This window comes from Lepidochelys kempii, chromosome 1 (genome assembly GCF_965140285.1).
Source record: "Lepidochelys kempii isolate rLepKem1 chromosome 1, rLepKem1.hap1, whole genome shotgun sequence".
Lineage (NCBI taxonomy): Eukaryota > Metazoa > Chordata > Testudines > Cheloniidae > Lepidochelys > Lepidochelys kempii.
In genome coordinates, this window is record NC_136380.1 from 253,654,689 (window position 1) to 253,681,333 (window position 26,645).

At 41.7% G+C, this 26,645-nt stretch overlaps 1 protein-coding gene across 1 annotated transcript; it reads left to right on the forward strand.

Moving 5' to 3' along the window:
• Nucleotides 1–26,617, forward strand: C1H12orf75 (chromosome 1 C12orf75 homolog). The gene is made up of 8 exons (XM_073336138.1): nt 1–19; nt 676–870; nt 12,731–12,755; nt 21,753–21,788; nt 23,444–23,523; nt 24,347–24,386; nt 25,575–25,689; nt 26,214–26,617. The coding sequence occupies exons 1-6, from the start codon at nt 1–3 to the stop codon at nt 24,349–24,351; spliced, it is 360 nt and encodes a 119-aa protein (XP_073192239.1). The 3' UTR covers nt 24,352–24,386; nt 25,575–25,689; nt 26,214–26,617.
• Nucleotides 26,618–26,645: the final 28 nt, after the last annotated feature.

Below are 26,645 nucleotides of genomic sequence, written 5' to 3' on the forward strand. Positions count from 1 at the left end.
ATGGGGAAAGTGTTCAGAGGTGTGAGGATACATCATCCTATCTGAAGACATCTCTCAGATGAGGAGACAAGCTCATTATTACTCAGATACTATAGCAATGGCCATAGAATAAATGTCTAAATAGAACATTGCGCACAGATATATTACCTTGAGGATAGCTGATTGGCAGGCATATATCACCTATGCTACAGTGGACACATTTTAATTGGAAAGGGATCAGGATTTCTCATGGTACCCAAGAAATCTGTGGTTTTGTTTCTCCATAAGGCTTTTATTAGCAGATGGCTAGATCTCCCTCTCTGATCTTCAAATAGTGGCTTAATGGTCAAAGGGTGCATGATGGCAGGTCTGCCCTGGGAGACTGCGAAGTGTGAGCAATCCGCAGGGTTTCAAGGCAACACATCTGTCAGATTTGCACAAACTCTGAACAAACTTCAACCTTCTGCCTGGTGGGCTCACCTCATCCCGTCAGACAGGTGGAAGAGCAGGGCTGTCACCCAGCACCTTCCCTGCCCGTAAAGTCTGTAGTCTCCTGGAGGTGGGCACGGCGGAGGGCAGCAGTGAGGATGAGAGTGGAGGGGACTGGATCCCAGCTGGATCATGGACTGTTGTGTGGTCCAGCCAGGGCGGAGGACTAAGACTCCAGCAGAACATTAAACACCCCGCCCCCTGCAGCTGGGAGCAGGGCACAGTGCCCCGCGGGGGGCGGTGGTGGCTGGGCTGCCAGGGAGGAGACAACTGGGCCGGCCGGGGGCTGGGTGCATCGCCCGCTGCCTCTAGCCCCCTGCGGGGTCCGGCTCCGCTCCGGGCCCGCCGAGCTGCCGGCAGCGCTGATTGGTCTCCGCCGTTACCCAGGCGATGGGCAGGGAGGTGAGTCCTCGTGTGTCCCCCCCCCAACCCCACCCCCGCATCCTCCTTCCCGAGCCCGCCGCAGCGCGATCCCTGGGCAGCCTGCTGCTGCCGCCGCCCCGCTGGCTCCATCCCCCGGCCGGGCTCCTGCCGCCTGCCCCGGCCCCGCGTGGCGCCCGCCGGGCCATGGGCTGCGGGAACTCCACGGCCAGCGGCGCGGGCAGCCCAGGTGAGAGGGGCGCGGGGGCAAGGGCAGGGGGAGCGGGAGGGAACTCGCGGGACAGGGGGGTGGGTAGGAGAAGGGGTTGGTGGGGGGTAGGAGGAGTGGGGAGGCGGGGCGGGGTTGGGGGCAGCAGGTAGGTTTCGAGGACGGAGGGGTTGGGTCTGGAAGGGGCAGGAGGGAGGAGGGACCCAGAAGCTGTTCCGAGGTTCAGACTCAAGGAGAAGAGGCTTTTCTTTCCTTAAAGAAGAAGCGACAGGGCGTTTCTAGAACTGGAAACTACATTTCACTTCGCCAGGGCTGCTCTCACGCTGAACAAGAGACTCTCCCCCGCTGCTTCAGGATGCAGCGCGCAGGCTTCATCTTTTTGGAGGGGGAAATACATATTTTTTTAATTACTGCGTTTTAAAAGCTCCCCAAATCCATTCCAAATAGCTGTTAAAATGCTGAAGCTAGAGCAGGCACATGTTAGCAATTCAGAACATACTGTGCAAAATATGCTGTATAAAGATCCCATCAAAAGGATCCAGCTTACTGGGAAATGATTCTTCTAGGCTAATAAATAATACCCTACTTGAGCCAGTTTTGATCAAGTAGTAAGATATTAAAGAGTAATAAAAATATAAGGAGACTAATAGTAAATGTTTGTTAGGAGCAGTGTTTGCAGCTGCCCTTTAACTATGATTTCTGTATTTTTGGTAATAAATGCTTTCTGTGTTTGGTGGCTGGAACTTCAAGCATTTCTTGTCCAACCTATAAGACAACAGAGCTTTTGGTTTTGGATCTGTGAATGTGGATTGGTCAGGCTGGGGATCTTTGACTTTACGTTCTTCTCATTCTGAATGGCATCTTTATCCCTAACAATGTTCCAGTTTCCTTTCATAAAGGACCTGATCCAAAAAGCCCATTTCAGAGTAACAGCCGTGTTAGTCTGTATTCGCAAAAAGAAAAGGAGTACTTGTGGCACCTTAGAGACTAACCAATTTATTAGAGCATAAGCTTTCGTGAGCTACAGCTCACTTCATCAGATGCATATCGTGGAAACTGCAGCAGACTTTATATATACAGAGAGAATATGAACCAATACCTCCTCCCACCCCACTGTCCTGCTGGTAATAGCTTATCTAAAGTGATCATCAGGTGGGCCATTTCCAGCACAAATCCAGGTTTTCTCACCCTCCACACAAATTCACTCTCCTGCTGGTGATAGCCCATCCAAAGTGACAACTCTTTACACAATGTGCATGACAATCAAGTTGGGCTATTTCCTGCACAAATCCAGGTTTTCTCACATCCCCCCCACCCCCATACACACACAAACTCACTCTCCTGCTGGTAATAGCTATTACCAGTAATAGTAATAGCAGGAGAGTGAGTTTGTGTGTGTATGGGGGTGGGGGGGATGTGAGAAAACCTGGATTTGTGCAGGAAATAGCCCAACTTGATTGTCATGCACATTGTGTAAAGAGTTGTCACTTTGGATGGGCTATCACCAGCAGGAGAGTGAATTTGTGTGGGGGGGTGGAGGGTGAGAAAACCTGGATTTGTGCTGGAAATGGCCCACCTGATGATCACTTTAGATAAGCTATTACCAGCAGGACAGTGGGGTGGGAGGAGGTATTGGTTCATATTCTCTCTGTATATATAAAGTCTGCTGCAGTTTCCACGATATGCATCTGATGAAGTGAGCTGTAGCTCACGAAAGCTTATGCTCTAATAAATTGGTTAGTCTCTAAGGTGCCAAAAGTACTCCTTTTCTTTTTGAAAAAGCCCATTGAAGTCACTGACAGTCTTTCCATTGGCATAAGCGAGCTTTAGATCAGCCCCATAAAGCATTAGAGAGACAAGGTGGGTGAGGTAATATCTTTTATTGGAACAACTTCTGTTGGTGAGAAACAAGCTTTCAGTCTTACACAGAGCACTTCTTCAGGCCTCAAAAGCATTTACATCCTGCAGCCATAGGCAGCAGGAGTCAAAAGCTACATGTGGACATGTAACTAGGGATGTAACTTGTATCCTCTTCACTTCCCTGGACCTTCAAGGACTAAGAAACCACTTCTGTAATCAATTCATGCACCTTCCTGTACATTCTGCTTGTCTGAGAAGTTGTTCCTTCATGGAGGTTGTCCTCATGTTAATGTGTGTTACTAACTGATCCATCCAGCTGGCTCCAAACCTTGTTGTGTTATTTTGAAAATAGATTTGATATTTGTCAGTGCTGCTGGAGTGAAAAAAAGGGCTATGATAAAAATGGTAGTAATAGTGAGCATTTATATAACACTTTTCATCTTCAAAGCATTTGGTAAACATTAAGCAATATATTTAAGTGCTTTCCCCCTCTTATTTGTTTATTTGTTATTAGGATATTCACAATCATTTGAAACTACCCAGTAAAGTAGAGGTAGATTCTGCTAGAAATGTGGGGCCTGATTCTCTTGTCATTTACACCAGTTTTATATTGATCTAACTTCAATGACTTTAATGGAGTTTCTCCTGAATTGCAGAGGTATGTCTGATTGAGGATTTATCTACACTAGGCTGCAGTGCAGACTACAGGAGTGTGAATTGCAGAGCACACGAAAGTGTGGCAATCTAGCTGCCCCATGTGGATGCTGATAGTGAAAACTGAAAGGTATCTAGTTTGGTTAACATAGTTTTGTTTGCAAGAGGACTACATTAACATGAACTAGGTACCTGTTAGTTCACTCCAGCAGCATCCACATGGGGCAGCTAGATTGCCACACTTTGGTGTGCTCTGCAATTCACACCCCTGTAGTCCACACTACAGTATAGATGTAGTTTGTGAGTGTAAATTATGTTGGTCATATGCTCTCCAAACTGTATGTAATTAAACTTGTGTGCTGTAGTTGCTGGTCCTCTCACTAAACCCTGGACTATATGTTAATTGTTTAGAACTTTTTTATCCCATTAATGCTTGTGTGACTCCTGTTTATATTAATGAGTATAATGAATGTGAATACATCAGAGGCCTTAATTATACTCAAAAATTGCACCAGTATCATTTTACATCTATTAGTGGGAGCTGCCATGCCTCCTTCACACTTTCTCTCCCATCACTGGTTCTCTAGGCTGCAGTTGCTAGAAATCACTCCATTTTACAACCGACACAACTTCACTGATGTGAGTTAAATCAGGCTAGTGGCAGCATGGACACATCCCACTTCTGATTTAACTAGATGCAAACACTGGTGCAAGTGTAACAGAGGGTTTGTCTAGTATAGAATTTTTTTAATTTAAGTAAATTGTTTGCCAGTTAACTTAAATTATATAATCTGTTTGTAAATGCTAGCTTGGACACACCACAAACTTTTGTTTCAGGATACAAACAGGTAAACCACAAACAGACTAGCATTTACAAACATGTTAGCTAGCTCATGTTAAGTGGCAATCAAGTAATGGGTTAAAAACTCCATTCTGGATGGACCCAGATTGATCACGAGAGTTTAGATACATTGGTTTACAGACATAAACGTAACTTATACTAGTGGAACTTGTGTGTATAGACAAGCCTAAAAGAAAAGCAGATCTAGGCCTGATTCTCCTCTCACTAACACCAATGTACATATGGAATAACTCCAGTGAAGTCAATGAAGTTGCATTAGTGTAAACATGGCATAAGTGATAAGAGAATCAGAATCCTAGTATTTAATTTTCTCCATAAAATCATATAAAAAGAGTACAAATCCTGAAAGGCAAACATACTTTTAAAAGTAGATCTAATTAAAATAAAATGTTGTTTTATTTGAGGAATGGACAGAGATATAGCTTTCTATCATCATGCTGGAGTTATAAAGAAAAAATAATTCCCATCACATTACTAATAAAAATATTACACTGTATTTACAAAGAAATTAGTTTTGTGCTTTGTACAGTACCTCTGCATTTTTGAAGACTAAAGTTATGGCTGTGCTGCAATCAGGAACAGCAAAGCTAGCATTGCATGACATATAATTAACCTGAAACATGCTCTGTCATACTCTGTTACAGAAGCTAATATTTCAGTAAATTTCACAAAAAGGCTTAGGCATGTATGGGCCCGATACCCTTTTCCTTCTTTAGGTAAAATAGCCACTGATGACAACGTGAGTTTTGTCTGAGTAAGGCATATATGTAATTATACCATCTGCCCAATGCATAGAATAATAGCACCTTCATTTTATGCTAGCTATTATAGCACTAGAAGAGCTATCAATCCTCATGAGTCAGGAGGATGTAAATGAATAGATAGGTGGGATTAAGAACAAAATTACCTCCCAAGGTATGCATGCAATGAAGTGAGCTGTAGCTCACGAAAGCTTATGCTCAAATAAATTTGTTAGTCTCTAAGGTGCCACAAGTACCCCTTTTCTTTTCACCCAAGGTATAGTATTTCACAATAAAATATATTATGGGGTGTTTAAATCTTCTTCCGAGCATCAAGCATTGGAGGCGGGATTCAAGACTAAATGGATTATTGGTCTGTTGCAACTTGGCAATTTCTGTGATCCAAGTAAACTGAAGTATACACCCTCTTTTTTTATAGCCCTGCAGTTTTAAATCTTAGGGTATGGTACTCTAGGAAGTATGGTACACTCTGTGTAGCTGTTCTAAGCCGACGGGAGAGAGCTCTCCTGTTGATTTAATTAATCCACTGCCAACAAGTGGTGGCAGCTATGTCAGTGGGAGAAGCTCTCTCAGAGACATAGCACTGTGCACACTCGTGCTTATGTCGGTATAAGTTGTCACCCAGGGGGCTGGCTAATTCACAGCCCTGAGCGACATAACTTATATCGATTTAAGCTGTAGTGTAGCCATACTCTTAGTTATAGAGGATGTTTATTTTTAAACTTTCCTATTATCCATAGAGAGTTTTTACTAACAAATCTCTATTTTCCTTTTTATTATATGATGGATTTTAGAAACTCCAACTTGGCTTTTCTTTTTTGCCTGTAAGAAATGCGTCCTTAAACATTACTTTGTTAAGTTTGTCCCATGTTAGGGAATGTCCCACCATTCCAGCATTGTCTGTGCTAGCAATTTTCTTAAAATGTCCCATCTTTGCACTGCCACTGTTGGGAGTAATGGTGGGGGCAATGGCAGCCTTAAATGTGGGTGCACATACAGAACATCTGAATGTGCCTCATTATTCCTAAAGGTGAAATCCTGCTCCCCCTCCTCCTTCTGCAGCCATAGAAGGGGTAAAATGCAGCTGTGGTCCTACTGTGTATGGGTGGAAGCACAGAGGAAGGAGAATACATGCAGGGGAATTTTATACTTCCTGCTCTCTTGGAGTTAAAGTATGTGGCTGGCCCCAATCCATAAGTACATGTGAAGAGGTTTTGGGAGAGACTGGAGGAGTAACATGAACATGGTCAGGGGGTCCAAACTGTATGACTTCACTAGCCACAGAGTTGTTAGGTAGTGAAGTGTAGTGCTTGTAATAGTGGCTTCATAGTGATGCCCCAGGTGTCCTGCACCCTGTCTTTAGGTGAAGGGGAGCCAATTTGTGGTTTGGATGCAAAACCAGATGACACTTGACAGTTTTTTCCAGTTTTCCCTTGAGCTTCATGTTTTGTTTGATCCCCAAAAGTAGGTAATGTGAACCTAAATGAAACGATACTGTAGGATAACTCTGTACTGCAAAAAGAAAAGGAGTACTTGTGGCACCTTAGAGACTAACCAATTTATTTGAGCATGAGCTTTCGTGAGCTACAGCTCACTTCATCGGATGCATACCGTGGAAACTGCAGAATACATTATATACACAGAGACCATGAAACAATACCTCCTCCCACCCCACGCTCCTGCTGGTAATGGCCTATCTAAAGTGATCAGCAAGTTGGGCCATTTCCAGCACAAATCCAGGTTTTCTCACCCTCCACCCCCCCCGCCCCACACACAAACTCACTCTCCTGCTGGTAATAGCCCATCCAAAGTGACCACTCTCTTTAAAATGGGCCATTTCCAGCACAAATCCAGGTATTCTCACCGCCCCCACCCCCCTCCAAAAACCACACACACAAACTCACTCTCCTGCTGGTAATAGCTTATCCAAAGCGACCACTCTCCCTACAATGTGCATGATAATCAAGGTGGGCCATTTCCAACACAAATCCAGGTTTTCTCACCCCCCCCCGCCAAACTCACTCTCCTGCTGGCAATAGCTCATCCAAACTGACCACTCTCCTTACAATGTGCATGATAATCAAGATGGGCCATTTCCACCATAAATCCAAGTTTAACCAGAACGTCGGGGGGGGGGGGGGTTAGAAAAAAACAAGGGGAAATAGGCTACCTTGCATAATGACTTAGCCACTCCCAGTCTCTATTTAAGCCTAAATTAATAGTATCCAATTTGCAAATGAATTCCAATTCAGCAGTTTCTCGCTGAAGTCTGGATTTGAAGTTTTTTTGTTGTAAGATAGCGACCTTCATGTCTGTGATTGCGTGACCAGAGAGATTGAAGTGTTCTCCGACTGGTTTATGAATGTTATAATTCTTGACATCTGATTTGTGTCCATTTATTCTTTTTCGTAGAGATTGTCCAGTTTGACCAATGTACATGGCAGAGGGGCATTGCTGGCACATGATGGCATATATCACATTGGTGGATGTGCAGGTGAACGAGCCTCTGATAGTGTGGCTGATGTTGTTAGGCCCTTTGATGGTGTCCCCTGAATAGATATGTGGGCACAGTTGGAAACGGGCTTTCCGATGAAGTGAGCTGTAGCTCACGAAACTCATGCTCAAATAAATTGGTTAGTCTCTAAGGTGCCACAAGTACACCTTTTCTTTTTGTGAAGACAGACTAACACGGCTGTTACTCTGAAACCTGTCTGTACTGCAAGAGCTGCCAAGTTCCAGACAGACAGAGACTGCATGATGCTGGAGGGTGATCATACAGGACTGGAAGGAGAAATGGATGTATCTTACCCCTGGGGAGAAGTCACTAAAGAGGTGCTTTCCCTAGGTATAGCCACATAGATAGGTGTGACTCAGAGGACTCTTAGCAACTGATGCTCTGTTCTTTGCGAACAATTCTTGTCTCAGGCCTAACAAACTCACTACACCAAAACACATGTCTGGCAGGGTATTTATCAATAAGAGATCATATGTAAGGTACCTACAGAAAGCTCATAACTTACCAAGACTCAGAATCATTGTGAGATGTAACTACAGGAAATATTTAAATAATAATGTAACTATAGTGAAAGTATGCTTTATGGACTTGGCGTAAAAGTTAGTCACCAGAGGATAATATGGCTCGGTGATGCCCATTCAAGCAGCTGGGAGCTGTCACCATCCCTGGTTAGTTGTTGATGTAATGCAAGGCTCAGTTTTCTAGCCTTGCTCCATCCCAAGACTCTCAATGGAAAACCATCAGAGACAACTGCAAAGAATCCGAAACCACTTGGAGGTAAAAACGCAACATTACAACAGGCGGGATATTATAGAATAGAATAGTCTATAAATAGACACAAAAGACTGTTGCAGTATAACACAGTGGGGCAAGGCACTCTGTATCCATTCACAGTGGAAAGATCTTGAGGAGCAGAAGTATTTTCATGAAAGTTTGGATCCTTGTTCCTGTAAAGCCAGCGAGCTCTGCAACCGACTGAACTTTGGGGGGAAAACCTACTGTATTAGATAGGAAAGGTAACTATTAATAAGTGTAGATCCTAGTGCTCATTTTATTATTTTGTTTTGTATTGTAACCATTTGTTTTCATCACTCTCTCTCTTCTTTTGTTTCATAAGTGCTCACAAGTGTTGTGTGTTATACAGAAGTGGTAGTTTAAGGTAAAACTAGTAAACTGGGGTACACACACTTTCCATCTAAAAAAAGATATATTGGAAAAGGTACAGAGAAGGGCAACAAAAATGATTAGGGGCATGTGACATCTTCCATATAAGGAGATATTAAGAAGATTGGGACTTAGAAAAAACACAACTAAAGGTTGGGGGATAGATAGATGATAGTGGTCTGTAAAATTATGAATGGTGTGGAGAAAGTAAATAGGTGTTATTTAAACCTTCGCATAACACAAGAACCAGGGTCACCTGATGAAATTAACAGGCAGCAGGTTTAAAACCAATATAAGGAAGAATTTCTTCACATAACACACAGTCAACCTGTGGAACTTATTGCCAGGGTGTATAGTAAATGCCAAAAGAATAACTGGCTTCAGAAAAGAATTAGATAAATTCATAGAGGATGAAGCCAGCTATTAGCCAAGATGGTCAGGGATGTAATCTATGCTCTGGGTGTCCCTAAACTTCCAACTGCAAGAAGGTGGGTCTGGATAATAAGGGATGAAGCACTTGAAATTGTCCTGTTCTGTTCATTCCCTCTGAAGCATGTGGCACTGGATACTGTCAGAAGACAGGATACTGGGCTAGATGGACCATTGGTCTGACCCAGTATGGCCGTTCTTATGTTCTTATTTCTGTCAGTAACCAGTGTCAGGGGCTGGATATTGCAGGGGAATGCTTCAAAGGGACTCAGGGACTGCGGTATTGTTAAGCTGCAAGATGAAACTAGGGCTGGCATAGCCCAGAGGAGAGTGGTGGAGTGGCTGAAAGGCTGGTAGTGTTAGGGAGCTAACACCCAGCCACAGTTCTGCGAGACTTCCTCTTGCTGGAGGCAGGGGATAACAAGGTGACTCACAATCCTGAGTACCCCGAGAACTGTCACAGCGGGCTTTTCAAACATGATGGTTATTTGTGAGTCATCGCCAGCATATAGAGCTGGGAACCCTCCGAACACTAACAGTTTAAATGAAGTTTTAAAATGAGGACCTCATCCAGATCCCAAGCGAGGAGTTCCCTAAAACCTTACCAAGGGTTTTCTCCAGTGATGTATTACAGTTGGGCCTTTTGTACAGTGAGGAGACCCAAAGGGATCTTGGAAACAATATAGTATAAAGGAAGTTTGTTCTGCAAGCACTGTAATTTAAATCTTTGTTGGTGATGGTATCAGTATGAGGGATTGCTAAGCAATAGACAGTGGAACCAAAATTACATAGAATCATAGGATATCAGGGTTGGAAGGGACCTCAGGAGGTCATCTAGTTCAGCCTCCTGCTCAAAGCAGGACTAATCCCCAACTAAATCATCCCTGCCAGGGCTTTGTCAAGCCTGACCTTAAAAACCTCAAAGGAAGGTGTCAAGGTTCCTTCCCCACTCTGAACGCTAGGGTACAGATGTGGGGACCTGCATGACAAAACTCCTAAGCTTCTCTTTACCAGCTTAGGTCAAAACTTCCCCAAGGTACAAAATATTCCACCCTTTGTCCTTGGATTGGCCACTACCACCACCAAACAAATACTGGTTACTGGGGAAGAGCTGTTTGGACACGTCTTTCCCCCCCAAAATACTTCCCAAAACCTTGCACCCCACTTCCTGGACAAGGTTTGGTAAAAAGCCTCACCAATTTGCCTAGGTGACTACAGACCCAGACCCTTGGATCTTAAGAACAATGAACAATCCTCCCAACACTTACACCCCCCCTTTCCAGGGAAATGTTGGATAAAAAGCCTCACCACTTTGCATAGGTGACCACAGACCCAAACCCTTGGATCTGAGAACAATGAAAAAGCATTCAGTTTTCTTACAAGAAGACTTCTAATGGAAATAGAAGTAAATAGAAATAAAGAAATCCCCCCTGTAAAATCAGGATGGTAGATACCTTACAGGGTAATTAGATTCAAAACATAGAGAACCCCTCTAGGCAAAACCTTAAGTTACAAAAAAGATACACAGACAGAAATAGTTATTCTATTCAGCACAATTTTTTCTCAGCCATTTAAAGAAATCATAATCTAACACATACCTAGCTAGATTACTTACTAAAAGTTCTAAGACTCCATTCCTGGTCTATCCCCGGCAGAAACCAGCATATAGACAGACACGCAGACCCTTTGTTTCTCTCCCTCCTCCCAGCTTTTGAAAGTATCTTGTCTCCTCATTGGTCATTTTGGTCAGGTGCCAGTGAGGTTACCTTTAGCTTCTTAACCCTTTATAGGTGAGAGGATTTTTTTCTCTGGCCAGGAGGGATTTTAAAGGGGTTTACCCTTCCCTTTATATTTATTACAGAAGGAGATTCCACCACCTCCCTAGGTAACGCATTCCAGTGCTTCACCACCCTCCTAGTGAAAAAGTTTTTCCTAATATCCAAAAGTACAGGACTTAGCTGGAGAAAGAGGATTTCCTTACATGTATAATATTCATGTGTTCATATAGGAGCCTGGTTCTGGGAAGCTTCAGAACCCTGCCTGCTCAATTGTAGTTTTAAAGCAAGGGCAGAAACTACACATTCTTCCATACAGTTCATAGGTCACAGATTCCAAGGCCAGAAGGGACCATTGTGATCACCTAGTCTGACCTCCTGTATATCACAGGCCATAGAACTTCCCCAAAATAATTCCTAGAGCATAACTTTTAGAAAAATATCTAATCTTGTATTTAAAATGGTCCGTTACGGAGAATCCACCACAACCCTTGGTAAATTCTTTCAATGGTTTGTTACTATCATTGTTAACAATTTGTGCCTTATTTGCTGTCTGAATTTGTCTAGCTTCAACTTCCATCCACAATAATGAGGGAAGAGCTGTATTTGTTTTTGCAGCAATTTCACACCAGAAAAAAAATGTTTTCTAAGCAACAAAGAGCATTAGGGGAAAAATGCTGCAAAACCTTTCAGGCTCCGACTAAACCTGTAGCTTCTTCAGACTGAGCTCCCTTGAGTTTTTCCTGAGAGGAGATGGAGGAGTGAAATGGGTTTCTAATGCCTTTGCTGGTGCTTGTAGTTCATGGAAGGGATGTTTTACTGACTGTGCAACTGAATGACATACCTGCAACAACAACACAGTTTTTAGTACCTTGGGAGGACCAAGAAGTATGTCATCCTTAAGTGATTCCCACTCTCCCAGCATGTGGTGGTGGAGTCATGAAAATTCAACTCTTAGAACCATAGAGCAAGGTTGTAATTTTTGTCCCTTGCCGCCCTTATTTTTTAAATTACAAGCTGAATTAGGAAGAACCTGATTTTGTAGCTATCTGGGGGTTTTTGGGTGGATTGTATCCCAATGCTAAAGTTATTTCAGTCTAGTTGTTTTATAAAATTTTGTTTATTTTATGACACAGTATTTTATACACAGTGCCAAGTCTGTAACAGAATCAAATAGCATGTTCACAAAATAAATGGACATTTAAGGACAATTGCTTAGTTAGTTGTGGCAACTTACAACTGGAAAAGCGCCAAAATGAAGAATATTGCAATTTAGCTTATGCAGAAAGTAAAAAAAAAAAAATACAGATATCCTTCTCACCTGGTGTAAATGGACACAGCTCCACTGGAACTTTGCATGTAGTTTGATCCATTTACGTCCGCTGAGGATCATGGATTTGATCCATTTACATCCGCTGAGGATCTGGCCCAGAAAGAGAGGTATAAGTGTGACAGAGTTAAAGGAGAAAGTAGCTAATCATGATAACAACAAGTTTCCTTTACTGTGTCCATCTACTTTTGGGGTTTGTGTGTGAGGGGAATGTTTGTGGGAGCAAGAGGGGAGAAGGGTAGAGAGATTTTTAGGGTCATTTTGGTTAGCTTGAGCATGATCACACCATCAGACAGTAAAACACATTTTCTTTTTCATTCTAGGTACTGCAGGGACAGCTAAAGATGTGTAAGTACGTACAATGGTCTGTACACCTTCAGCACCGTAACTCGAGGGTTATTTATAAGCACATTAGCACAATAGTTCATTTTGTTATACATGGTTCAGTTGCTACCCAATATGTTAGACCCACCATACCCTGATCTAGATGTCATCTATTGATAGCCTGCTTCCATCACCCATATAGAGACAGCAGAATCAGAGTGAAGGAACTGCTGGTGGCTCACTTACCCCTGTAGAGACAATTCCCCTTTCTACTTATATAATAAAAACTCTCCCTTTCTTTCTGACTTGTGAGACATCTGTCTCCCATGCACGCCCATGCCCCTTGTGTTTACTCATCCCTACCATGTACCGGTACACCCCAAAGCACGTTTCTCCCTTTGTGAGAAATACAGTACCCATATACATCTCTCCCACTCCATGTAAGACATTTAGGGAACAACTCCTGTACTTCACTTTCTTTGAGAGACACTTGGCAGGCACCTCATACAGACTGCCCTGCAAAAACATCCAGCATCCCCATTCTGAGCTCTAGATGAGGTCTCCTCTGCCGCTGAAGGGAAAAAAAGGGATTGCTTTTCACGGCCTAATTCCTCTCCACGTTGAAGATCGTAATTGACAGCTTCTCTCTTCTCCATCAATCTTGGTGATAAGCACTGAGGACATTCTCACCCAGTACTGCTTTTTTTTTTTTCACATTCCCAATGAAGTGGAGAAGGCCTGAACCTCCTTTGCTCTCACTCCTGCCTCAGTGAAAAAGGAAAGCAGGAGGTAGCCTCTCACAGCCAAGTATTCACCCATTCAAGCAAAAATTTGCAGGAGTGGCCTCTCTCAACCATGTCTCCTTCAATGAGAGAAGGTATAAAAGAAGGCCTCCCAAACTCTAGCTCTTGCTTCCCTCTGGTGCAGGGGACAAACCTTTTATTACTAGAGTTTGAGCTTTGCCGTGAGTCCAAGTAACCTGAACAAAAATTGAAGTTACTAAGTAAAAAAAAATTCTTGAATTTAATTCAGTTTTTTTTAGACAAACTACTTTGAGTAGGTAGAAGAATCCCAGTATAGAAATGAGTGCTGCCGTCACATCTAAATAACAGTAGATAAATGCATAACAATAGCTCTGTGTCTGCTACCACAGTTCAGAGCCAAGAACCAAAGATGGACAATGTAACAGATGAATACTGATGTCATAGGTAATTTCAAGATCTACTTGAACATGTAACTTATTTTCTAAATTTTCATTGTCACTGATTGGAAAATGAATGGACTACTTAGGGCAAGTTTATGGGGGAATATCCCTTGACATAGCCTACTGGACCCATGCCTTTAATAATTTTTATATATATAAAGATGCTAGTCTTTATTTACACTAAGGCCTCTTTACACAACTTTGGCAGTATAAAGGTGCCTGAAAGTGTGCATACATTAAATTTGCACCCATTTGAAGACCGTTTTTACACTGCCAAAGCAGTATAAAGGTCCTAAGTGTAAATGAGAACCAGGCCTAAAAATCACTTTCCATAAATGGCAGAATATTTTTTGTTAAGTAATAAGTCTCTTTACAAATCAGAAATGGTGTATTATATAACATTTACCACTTAGCCCTTTTAATGTATTTTAAAGCATTGTACAAACATTAATTAAGCCAGTTTAATTAAATTTGGATATATTCTGATTTGGATTTGATAAGAACCTATGAGTTTTTTTCATTCAAGAGTTTGTCCATTTGAGTTTGTCTGTTTTTTGAGAAATAAATTGTTGGCCTTGCTCTTCCTTTAGTTTTGGACCCCAGAAATGCAAACATTATGAGTTCAGTGGGACTACTCAAGTGCATAAAGATACCTGTGCATGTGACGGGTTTCAGAGTTGCAGCCATGTTAGTCTGTATGCGCAAAAAGAAAAGGAGGACTAGTGGCACCTTAGAGACTAACCAATTTATTTGAGCATAAGCTTTCGTGAGCTACAGCTCACTTCATCAGATGCATTGAGCTGTAGCTCACGAAAGCTTATGCTCAAATAAATTGGTTAGTCTCTAAGGTGCCACTAGTCCTCCTTTTCTTAATGTGAATGTGTTTGCAGTTCAGGTGCCTTATGACTTACATGAGGAAAATGCTATTCATTTGTATGTATCATCTGTCACTTTTAAAAAAATAACTTGGATTAATGCTACTTACAGTCTGTCTTGTCAATGATTAAAGTTATTGTTAATGGCTTTAAGTTGTACAAAGAAACAATTCTGGATGTTGACAAATAACCCACGTGGAAAGGAGTTTTAGAATTTTCTTAGAGGAAGAACCAGGTCTTATTAAAATATCAGATGAGCAGAGAAAGTCTAAATTCTGAAGCAAACTGTGGGCCATTCTTGCAACCGTTATTTATTCAGATAGTCATAGTGAAGCCAATGGAACTACTTGGATGGGTAATATTTGCTGGATTGAGCCTTCTAGCCAGATAATAGAAACAAATCCACAGTAATGGGCTATCGTAATGGCAATCAGAAAAGTCCTACATCAGTCATTCTAATATTTCCTTTAACAGCAAATTTTCAAAAGGGAAATAAGATACTAGAAAAAAAAATTTGTTTTGTGAAAATGAGCAAAGTGGATAAATATAACTAAAATCATGGATTTAAAAAAACCCTTAATCTTTGACACCTTCTCACTTTCATTAGCTAAGAATTTATAAAAGTTTTTAAAATTTATTGGCACAAGAATAGTTATTTTGATCATATTGGTCTTGATCCAGCAAAGCACTCAAGCACATTCTTAACTTCAAGCTTGAGTAGTCTTATTGAATTCCAGTGGGACTGATTTGTTGAATTCAATGGCACTACTCACATGCTAAACTTAAGCAAATGCTTAAGTACTTTGCTAGATCAGGGTCATAAGATACTCTGAAGCAGTGTATCCTAGCAGGTGTGGCACTGGAGTGGGACTTAGGAGACATGGGTTCTGTGCCCAACTTTGCTATTATTTCAGTGGGTGACCTTGGGAAAGTCACATCCTTCCCTGTTCCTCAGTTTCCCTATATGTAAAATGGGGATAATGATACTAACCTCCTTTGTAAAGCACTATGAGATCTGTTGGTGAAAAGCACTATATAAGAGCTAGGTATTAATATCTGTCATTTTAAAATTGTGTTTTGGAACTTTTCATTTTTATCTCTTAAAGTAATTTTAGATGCTCATTTGCGAGCTGATCCAGCATCCTTGAAAACAATGGGATATTTATTATTGACTTCAAAGGGAGCATGACCTAGCCCTTAAACTGGAAATGGCCTAAGTTATAAAAGAAGAAGTCAGTTATTTTGAAGTCAGTTGAAAATGAGAAGTTTAAACAGACACCACCACTGTGAAGCAGCCACCTCTGGATTAGAGAGTAGCAAATAACTAATGCATAGGTCATTGCACAATAGAGAAGGAAAATTTTTGGCCCAGAACACAGAAGCAAACACCTTCTCCTGTGAAAAATGCCATGGGATCTTTATTTCCCATAACAAAAACAAAAAAAACCCACCAAAGCCCCAGACCCAGGTTATAATGAGAGAAATTGTGGCTAGAAGTTTGGGAGATATAACACAAAACAAACTAAAAGATTGGTGTGGAAAAACTAAAAATGTGGAGAGTAATTAAATGCTAAATGAGTTTAAATGAAGGAGTGATAGTGGAAAATTATGTACTGGAAAATAAAGTGATGACGGTTATGCACAGAAATGTGGATTAATTCAGATGAAGATAAGCAGTAGTAACAATTCAGGACACAGCATTTTGGAGCCCATGGTAGCGAACCTCCCAGCCTAGGTCAATAGACGCGAGTTAACAAGGTTCACACCAGTGCTCTGAATATAGCTGTGTGTAGACGGCGCTTAAAAGTTGCGGCTCAACTTGGAGCCACAACTTCAAAGTGCTGTCTCTGCAACTATTTTTGTAGTGCTGGCCCGAGCCCTGTGGGCCCAAGTCTGTCAACCTGGGCTGAGAGACTCGCTGTCTTGGGCTCGGAAATGCTGTGTAGACATACCCAAGGTCTAAAAGCTGTTTCAAAATGTAGGACAAAAATACAAAGGTTGCAAAAGAGTAGTCTCATCCTCCCAAGAAACATTTAGAAATTAAAGAGTTGAAACTGTCAGCTTGAGTGCAGTGCAATGAATTGTCTCGGTTGAGCAGGAGGAGGACTGAATGAAAGGAACGTTAATAGAGAATTTTAGAGAGTCTGACGCCTGGATACAAATGAATAAAATCAGAAATGTTAAGAAAAGGAAAAAATGGATGGACAGCAGTATTGCGAATCCAAGAAATTTTAAACTCAAATACTATTTGAAAAATAGCAGCTTGTGTGTGTCAGAAAATGGACATGGAATATGGAAAATGATGACTAAAGAACCAATATCAGGAGTCTTAACTGTACTTTCCAAACATAACAGTATGACAAGAGTGTTTCCAGGAAAGAAGAGTTTCACTGGAAGAGGAATTTCTTCTAGCTGAAAGGAGAATGCTGTTACATGGCATTGATGTTAAATCCCTCTAACAGCTATGGAACGCCTCTCCATCTAAGATACCAATTTGAAAATATAATCCTATTTTCCTTGCAGTAGATGCTAGTTTCTGAGGAAAGATGTAGTGGCACAAAAGCAGACCAGCACTGAACACTAGGGCTGGATGCAGTCTACTAGGTTCCTCTTTTGCTAATTACATGGCATGAAATGAACTTAAACCAGCTCGAGATTTCCCCTAGGAAATTCCCCCTGTTTAGGGGGAAATCTCCCCTTGTGTAAAACTGGTAAAGGCACCCTACCTGCTTTTTACACCAGCTGCCCACCTCATCGCCAGTGTAAGCAGGAGGCGGGGGCACATCTGGCGTGGATGGTGGGGCAGGACAGGAAGAGATGCAGTAGAGCCAAGTTCTATTATGTCTGATCCCTTTCTGGTGTAAGATCTGGCAATTATGCCAATGGCAGAAGTCAGAGGAGGCAGCTTTCTGCTGTAACTTCCACTGAGGCCAAGTGATTGAGGATCAGAGAGCTGTAACCAGCTCCCAGCAGCCCCTACTGTCCATTATATCTGAGCACAGAATGAGAATCAGGCCTTGTGTGTCTCATATTTGCACCCACAAATTTCGGCATGCAAAATTATGTTGGTCTTTAAACTGTAAAGGCAAGAAGTATATAACTATATGTAGTGCAATAAATTGGAGCCGTATTAAGTCCCACAGTGCTAACAAAAGGGACCCCGGAGGAGAATGCAACAGTGAGTGGCTGCTTCCCCCTCTATCATCTCCCACCACTTGTTCTTCATTTTGCGGATTTGCCTTGGAACCTCAGCTTTGAGTTGATGGCAGATGTATTACTTCTGCTTGGAATTGATGTCATTCTGCCAAGCACAGAAGGTCTTGGCTTATGGTCCATCAAGTCTTGGATTTCCTGATCGTTCTTGTCAAAGCAGTCTTGGTGCTTCCTGGTTGAGAAACCCAGTGTTCTCTCAAATGCATCATAAACAGCCGATTTGAGCACTTTCCAGTGATCTTCGAAACTCTCCATCTCAGTTTTGATATTCATCAGTTTCTCGGTGAGGCACTGCTGAGAAAGGTCACATTTAGTTGGGTCCTTAAGACTCTCAACTTTGATCTTCCCTCTGGCTGATTTCTTTTGCATGCACAAATTATTACCAAACCTCCAGTGTTAAAAAGATCCATATATCCCTATGTTGGAGACCCCAGGGTATGGCCACTAGTTAAGCTGAGGGGATGGAAGGCCATAAGGGTCGAGGAAGTCTCCCTGCTGAAGGCCTAAGGGCTTCTTCTCAACCCCCCTTAATAGAATTCAGCCCTGGCTGGTTTGAGTAAGCTCTTTTGCTCTTAAAACAATGTTGCAGCCGCAGATAATGCCTTATAGTGTAAGGTTTGCTGACGCCAAGCTAAAAATAATAGAAGAGACAGTTACAAGGCCAGACAGAATGTGCTGGTTGTTTAAGTTGCTAGGAATGCTTGTCAGAGGTTGCAGGAAATAAACATTGTTGTAACCCATATAAGGAAGGCAGAGTATTTGTGTAAAGTTTTAATTGGCTAATGTGTAGTGCAGTAGCATTAAGGAATATAAAAGTGTGTGTAATGACCTGCTCTGGTGTGCAGGATTTGAGATTCTATTCTCCCTGTACCTTGTTTGCAGCTGCAAATAAACTTTTCTGCTTCTCCACCCCATTGTGATTATTGAGTGAGGCACTCCGGGTAACGAACCCCCCTTGCTGTTGTTTTGCCTCTCGGCAAACTGGGTGCCGACAACAGCTTTTGGCGTCCCAATGTGGGGCAACGAGGCTGCAATTTAGCCTTGCCCGGATCCCTTCTGGAGGTCGAGGATTGCAGCAACAACCGATGCCCAGCGCGCACCGGTGAGTTCATCGGGGGCCTCGGAGGAGACGCAGTTTGATCAACCCCAGAGGGCACGATGGTGCAATGCACTCATATAGTGGAGAAGCAGCTGTGGGCGACGGTGAGGAACCGGTCCCTTGTCTGCACGGTGGCAAAGGCCATTAACTTAATCTCAACCGTCCTGACCCAACTCTCACATGAGTTAGGGGAAGTACGTCAGGGTATGCTACAGAACAGGCTGGCTGTGAACTATTTGCTTCTACGCCATGGTCACCTATGCCAGAAGTTTGCAGGCATGTGTTGCTTTAATATAACAGATGCAGGGCCATCAGTAAAAGCTGATTTACAACGCCTAAAGCAGCTGGCAAAGGGCATTCATCAGCAAACTGGGGAGGATTGTCTAGGCTCTCTATTTTCTGGTTGGGGCCTGTGGCTAAGTGGCAGGGGAAAAGCAAAGTGTAAAGCCTTTCTAAGGGCAAGAAAAGCTATCAGGCAAGTTAATAGCTGTTGGGCCACAAAACTGCCAGTGTCCCCTTTTACAATGATTCTGGAGTCTTTCACTTCAGCCAGCTGACTATCAGAAAAAGATACAAATTGATATCTAGCAGACATATGGGCAAAGGATCCATACCTGCGCACATCTCCTCCTTTTGTGCTTACTTGTGGGGGGTACCTTAGTCATCTCCGTGGCACTGTCTCCTATCCTCCAGACCTTGTAGAGTCCCTTCTGAACAGTCTGGGGTTTGTCTGAGGGAGCTAGGGGAGATTTGGTGGGCTGGGAGAGGAATAGGCAGGCTGAGGCAGGGTTGTAAGGAGGTACACAGTTCCCACCACCTTTGGAAGATAACTAGAAAAGATGATACATCCCCAGGAACCCACTAGACAAGTCTCCTGGGGGCAGCCATGGCTGGGGGTAATTTTTGGTTGTGCGGTTCCATTTGACTGCAGTTTTAGTTTGCCAAGGTGTTGGGGACCATAGCTGGTATAGAGGCACTGGTTCTTCATGCAGACAGCCCTGGCTATCCAGGTCGAGGTATCCCATGACTTATTCTGTGGGGGGCGGTCCCTCCCCCCCCCGCCCCCATAGGACAGTGTGAAAAGACAGGAAATCCTTGTGAGAGAATTCTCCCAGAGGCTGCCTCCCCTTCGGCCTCTCCTGCTGGATTTTCTGTGGGAGGGGATGAACTGGGCCAGAGTAATATCAGAGATTCCATAACGCCATGCTAATTATATGCTAAGTTGATTGAAGTTCTGAATTTTGCTGCCTTCTTTGCTGGTGCTCCGTTGGTGGGGAAGAAGAGAGCTTATCTTCTTATTATACAGTATATCTTCAAGGCAATAGATAGCTGAGTGGAAAGAAGATTAAAATGGTAGGAAATTATTGCTATCCAAACATTTTTACTATCCAAACAAATTTTGTTTCTATTTAAGGCCATATCCCGCTTCCTGCCATCTATGAAACTCCCATGGGCTTAATGCAACAATTGCAGGATAGTGCTTTGCCGACTGAACAGACAACACATTTATATTTTTAAATAAATGATTAGTAATGATAAATGTTTTAAGCCACTTTTTAATACTATAGTTCAGAAATGCCTTCTAAGGGCTAGATTGTGGATTTATCACTGGGGCTGAGTAAGGGGGCAACACACAGTTCTATTGCTCTAGCAGCAGACCAGGGTCTAAATGGTAACTCCGAGAGTAACAGTTTAGTCTCTGTTTTCCACACTGGTTGAAGGGTGAAGTAATCTGTGCCAACCCTATACCTGATACTGATTACTCTGCCCTCCACATCAGACCAGCTGTGCTAGCTAGCACACTGATGAGCAGAGTCAAAAATCCACCCACTCCCTATGGATGCATAAGACAAGCCATAATCTTGCCCTAAGTGTCTAATAAAAGTCATAGTCTATTTATAGGTTTCAGAGTAACAGCCGTGTTAGTCTGTATTCGCAAAAAGAAAAGGAGTACTTGTGGCACCTTAGAGACTAACCAATTTATTTGAGCATGAGCTTTCGTGAGCTACAGCTCACTTCATCGGATGCATACCGTGGAAACTGCAGCAGACTTTATATATACACAGAGAATATGAAACAATACCTCCTCCCACCCCACTGTCCTGCTGGTAATAGCTTATCTAAAGTGATCATCAGGTTGGGCCATTTCCAGCACAAATCCAGGTTTTCTCACCCTCCACCCCCCCACACAAATTCACTCTCCTGCTGGTGATAGCCCATCCAAAGTGACAACTCTTTACACAATGTGCATGATAATCAAGTTGGGCTATAAGGTTTAAATAACTGAGTCCAAATCAGATTATTCAGCTTTTCTTTTGCATCAAAGAAATTTAACATTTGTTTTACAGAAGGGTTCTATAAGATCTTCTGACTGGACATTTATGAAAGACTAGTTCACTCTGTTGTCAAGTCTTGTTCTCTTATACACATTATACGTTGTTAAGTAATAAATGTTTCTTTCTCTTATATAGGTAGGTGAGGTAGGCACCAAATACTGAACAGTAACTCTAGATTACACTCTGATTGATCATTCTCTTCCTCTGCCTCCCACTGAAACTAAACAGTAGATGAATGGAGCAATTGTAATAAACTGATTGCTAATGAGTTTTATATGTTTTTTTAAATTATAGAACAGAAGAATCGGTGTCAGAAGATGACAAAAGGAGGTAGGATTTGTACTGGGAATGGCTTTAATTCGAATAGCTCAGACAGAATTCTGCTATCAAATGAGGATCACCAGTTGTCACGGAGTGTGGGGGAGTCAGGGCCCTGCACCCCCCACTTGCTGTGATTCACCATGACTCTCAGCCAGCCAGTAAAACAGAAGGGTTATTAGACAACAGGAACACAGACCAAAACTGAGCTTGTAGGTACAGAAAACAGGACCCCTCAGTCAGGTCCATCTTAGGGGTTAGGGAGCCCAGACCTTGGTGCTGGGCCTCCCTCTGTTTCCCCAGCCAGCTCCAAACTGAAACTCCCTCCAGCCCCTCCTCTGGCCTTCGTCTCTTTCCCAGGCAAGGAGGCCACCTGATCTCTTTGTTCTCCAACACAGCAGGTGAGGGGCCCAGGCCATCAGTTGCCAGGAGACAGGGTGTCGGCCATTCTCTATGCAGACAGCATCACACTGGCCCTCCAGGGCTTTGCAACAATCATACACCCTTATCCCACCACCTAGATACTTAAGAAATGCATAGGGGAAACTGAGGCACCCACACAGTATTCAGAGAAAACATTAAGAACAGTCCCACTTAATCACACCTAGAAAAAAACAAAGGGAGGGGATATGGGGGAAGAAATCTCCACGAGGATCCCTCTGTAGAGTTCCTCCCTTGCATTTTGTTGTGGATGGGGTTTTGCCTACTCACGAAATAGGCCACTGAGCCCAGCCCCCAAACCTTGCAGATCTCAAGGGATCTGCCAGTGGAAAAAAGACTATTGCTGCAGAAGACCTCTGCCTTCACACCAACTGTGGCTCCTGGCTTTATTAGAGTCAGGTCCCTAGGGACCCTGGGCTTGGGGTGTGGGTGCTCTGCAGAAAGATAATACATAACATAATAATTATAGGCTGTATTATAATTTCTGAGGAATCTCTCCTGGGCTGGAAGGGAGAAGAAAGATATATGTTCCACCTCACCCATTCCTCCCCTTGCCCACCTCGTGTTTTCCCCATCCTCCCAGTCAGATCTCAGACCCCTGAAACACCCTCCATTGGGCTCACAGGAGGAGGGGGATGGACTGTGGAGGCATTTGGCACCCATAAGCCTTCTGCATGTAGACAGGCCTCCCCATGCATGGCTGTGTGGAGGGGGATCCAGGCCCTTTTTTACTAAATGGTGGGGGGGGGCACATGGCCCCCTTTTTTGTGTGCATCATGCAAGTGAGTTGCGTAAATTGTCTCCATAGCATACATTACTAGCAGATTAAATCTCCCATCAGGCAAACACTGGCTAACTTTGCGGGTAAGAAAGAAGAGTCTGTCAGAGGGTATTTGTTGCCATGAAAAGGTTGGGTTTTGATGGAAAGTATGACGAACTTGGTTGAGGACCCATTAGCTCTGTGCTCCCTTCCTAGCATAGGTTCCTTTTTAAAATCAATGGCCAGCCTAAATTTATTTTTGTCAAACAAGGGCTTAGTTTTAATAAAAACATTACATTTAAAATTGCAGCCTTCTTAATATACATTGGAAACAAGGGATTCTTTTATAAAAGTAGTTACAAAGCATCCTCTGTTTGTCCATCTATGGCCTTTCTAATGTGGCTGTTTTATGTAGGCAGTCTATGGGAAAGCATTAACACTAAGCCATGATTTCTCTTCAAATAAGGAACTATGGTGGTGTATACGTTGGTCTGCCATCAGAGGCTGCTACCATGGCTCCCAGTCAGAAAAAGACTGAACCTAAAGGTACTTGTAGATTGCTTTCTCCATTCATTTTAATCTTTTAAAATATATATGTTATTTCAGTAAGACTGACCAGCATAGGGAGCAATTTAATTGCATTTACAGGAATTATTTACAGTAGCTATGGTCATTGTTCCCATTTGTTTAAATTTCCATCCACCTACTGTAGTAATCATAAAGCAACAATCTGCTTCTGACCATGATATGCAGTATTTTGTCTCTCATGAGTAACTTTAATATAATTTTTCAGTGTTTTTAGTGGTATTCAGTGTAAACACCTCACAGGATTAAGAGGCTGTGATATATATTTATAGAGTTTTAGTGTTTTTTATAGTTCTGAATGTATTTACTTAAATTGTGCTTTATTCCAACAATAGCAAGACAGTGAATGCTTGATTTCAGATTTAGTTCTGTTCTGTCTATCTTATGCTGAACCCATCACAATTTTATACTTGAGGCAGGGAGAACATGTATTAGCTTTAAAGATTCTTGCTTGATAACAAGAGAATGATATGACATACTATATACATACACACGCATGCATACACACACACACACACACACACTGTTTTATTAAGTATAAAAATATAAGATAGATACTTACATAAAGTATCTTATATTTGTATACTTAATAAAACAGTGTCTGTGTTGTGACACATGGGGCTCTGATCCCTGATTGGGGAGGTCTAGATGCGACCACTATACAAGCAGATAATAATAAATTCAGTTGATATAGAAAACGAATAACCTGTTGCATTGTATTACATTCCATGGTGTTTAAAATTAATAATATACTATATTTTAACTATATGCCTTTCCTTTTAAGATTAGAGGAAAATAATACACCAAGATTCAATCATCAGGAGGTACAGTATGATTTAACAAATTTTATATGTGTAGAATTTATTACTAAAAAGAAAAGAATTCAAATAACCTCATTTCTTATGTTGCTATCACGTGTTTTTGGACTTACTTTACAGTACTGACAACGCCATTATAAATGTATTGGCTGAAATAAGTTCTGATCTTGTAGTGTTACTGAGAGCCTCTGGTGAGAAGCTGTGTGCCCTCAGTTCCCATTTACTTTAATGAGAGTAAAGGTGCTCAGCACTTGGTAGACTCAGGCCAGTAGACTTGAAGAAGGTTTTAATGGAAGCAGGTCATTTGCGATTACAGTACTTATTTTCAGATTTAGCACAAATGCAAGGGCCAGGGCATGGTTTGGCACCAAATATAGAAAACAGGTGAGGTATTAGACTATTTCCATGGAGCTGTCTTAATAATATATAAGATATCTATGGCTTGATCCTCCAAGATACTGAATAGAGATGGTAAAAAAAAAAAAGGGGGGGGGGAGAGTTCCCCACAGAAAATTTTGGTGAAAAGGGAAAAAAAATTTCATTTAAATTTTCCATGGGAAATTTAGATGTTTCAGTGGGAATTCAAAGTTTCAAACGTTTAATTTGAAAAAAACAAAATATTTTAGTTTAGTGATGGGTTTTTCAAAATAATAATAAAATTTCCATAGAAATTTCCATAGAAAGCAGACACTTTAGTTTAATCAAAAATCCAGTTTTTCCACCAAAAAAACAGTTCAAATGGAAAAGTTTTGAGCAGTGTTAAGCATTTTGGCTGCAATCCAGTAAAGCACTTAAGCACATGGTTAGTTAAAGCATGTGCATGGTCCCTTTGGCTTCATCGGGACTACTCAGATACTTAAAAGTATATTTCTTGAAGTTGGATCCTTTTCCCATTCAACCCAATGGAAGAACTGCCATTGACTTGAATGGTGCAGGATCAAGCCCTTGCTTGCTGAATCAGTGCCTCATGTTGGGAAGACTTACACATGTGCAACTTTACACATGTGAAGCGTCCCATTGAACTCTACAGGACTGCTCACAAACACTTTGGTTTGCAGTATCTGGGCGCTGAAGCCCCTACTGCATTTCTAACAAAGACATAGTTAATGTTTAACAGATTCTGTTTAAAAAGTGCTAATGTCTCATCGTATCATTATATCAGTCCATCTAAAACTATTTTTTTCTTTGAATCAGTCCTTTGCATAGATCACTCATCTAAACTTAAGGGACAGCTGTCTTTCTGCTGAAGATTTTTATATGTCCAGCCAGCAAGAAAGTTCAAAGCACCAAAAATCTTAATTGTTGCAAGGTACAACTACGGGTAAAGTTTAATGGTACAGTATGGAATCAATTGGATTGTGATGGTTGCATTATGGAACCTTTTGCTGTCCTCCAGTGAAAAATGAATTAATGAACTTATGGTGGATATTTCTGCACAAGAGCTAATTTGACAATCTGCAGCATATTTTCTCCAACAATTTTTGATAGTTTTTATATAAGAAAATCATTGCTACTTGTTCACTTAATAGTTCCTATGGTAGGTTACTGAAAAATAATTATTAATTTACTTCAGAGTAATATATTTGACATTTGCATCTTTTAGTACAGCTGCAGATTTTAAGGATATTTTTGCTGTGAGTAGGATAGCGGGGCATAAGGTCATCAGATTCTTATAGATGTCACTTTTATACAGTGAACCAACTATTGACATTTAATTTTCACCTTTTAAAAATATATTATTGTTCAAGGAAATTTATTTACATAGGAATAATGTACTTCATTGCAATATTTTTCAATGGAATGCTAATTTTTGCCTGTCATTATTTCTTTCAGATTTATTTCTTCACAAAGCATTAAAGGAAAAATATAACTACTGCCTAACCACATTATTGTGTTATGTCTTCCATTTTATGTAATATCATAATGATATTTTCTCATACAAAGATGATAGTGATGATGTTGCCAGAGATAGCTGGACTAAACCTCAAATCTGCACATTCCTAAACTCTAGAGAGGAGTTTTGATTAGTCTTCAAGTTTTGTACCTCAAGTTTGTCTCTGAGCATTTCAGTATGTATGGTAAATTGCAATAGGGTAAATGTTCTGTTACTTCTGTATACTGTAGGGTTTAATGATGGATGGGTCATTAAAAACCCATTAACTTCATAACTACTGAAAGTTTCCCACAAAACACCAAACTAATTGTACATTTCCACATGGCTGAAAGTGATTTTAAATGATTAAAGCATTTTGCATAATTCTTTAG

What these genes read in the sequence shown, in the direction of transcription:
- C1H12orf75 (XM_073336138.1), top strand. An exon ending in CCCAGGCGATGGGCAGGGAG is followed by an intron (nt 871 to 12,730) that starts GTGAGTCCTCGT and finishes TTTTCATTCTAG; the next exon opens with GTACTGCAGGGACAGCTAAA. An exon ending in GCAGGGACAGCTAAAGATGT is followed by an intron (nt 12,756 to 21,752) that starts GTAAGTACGTAC and finishes TTTAAATTATAG; the next exon opens with AACAGAAGAATCGGTGTCAG.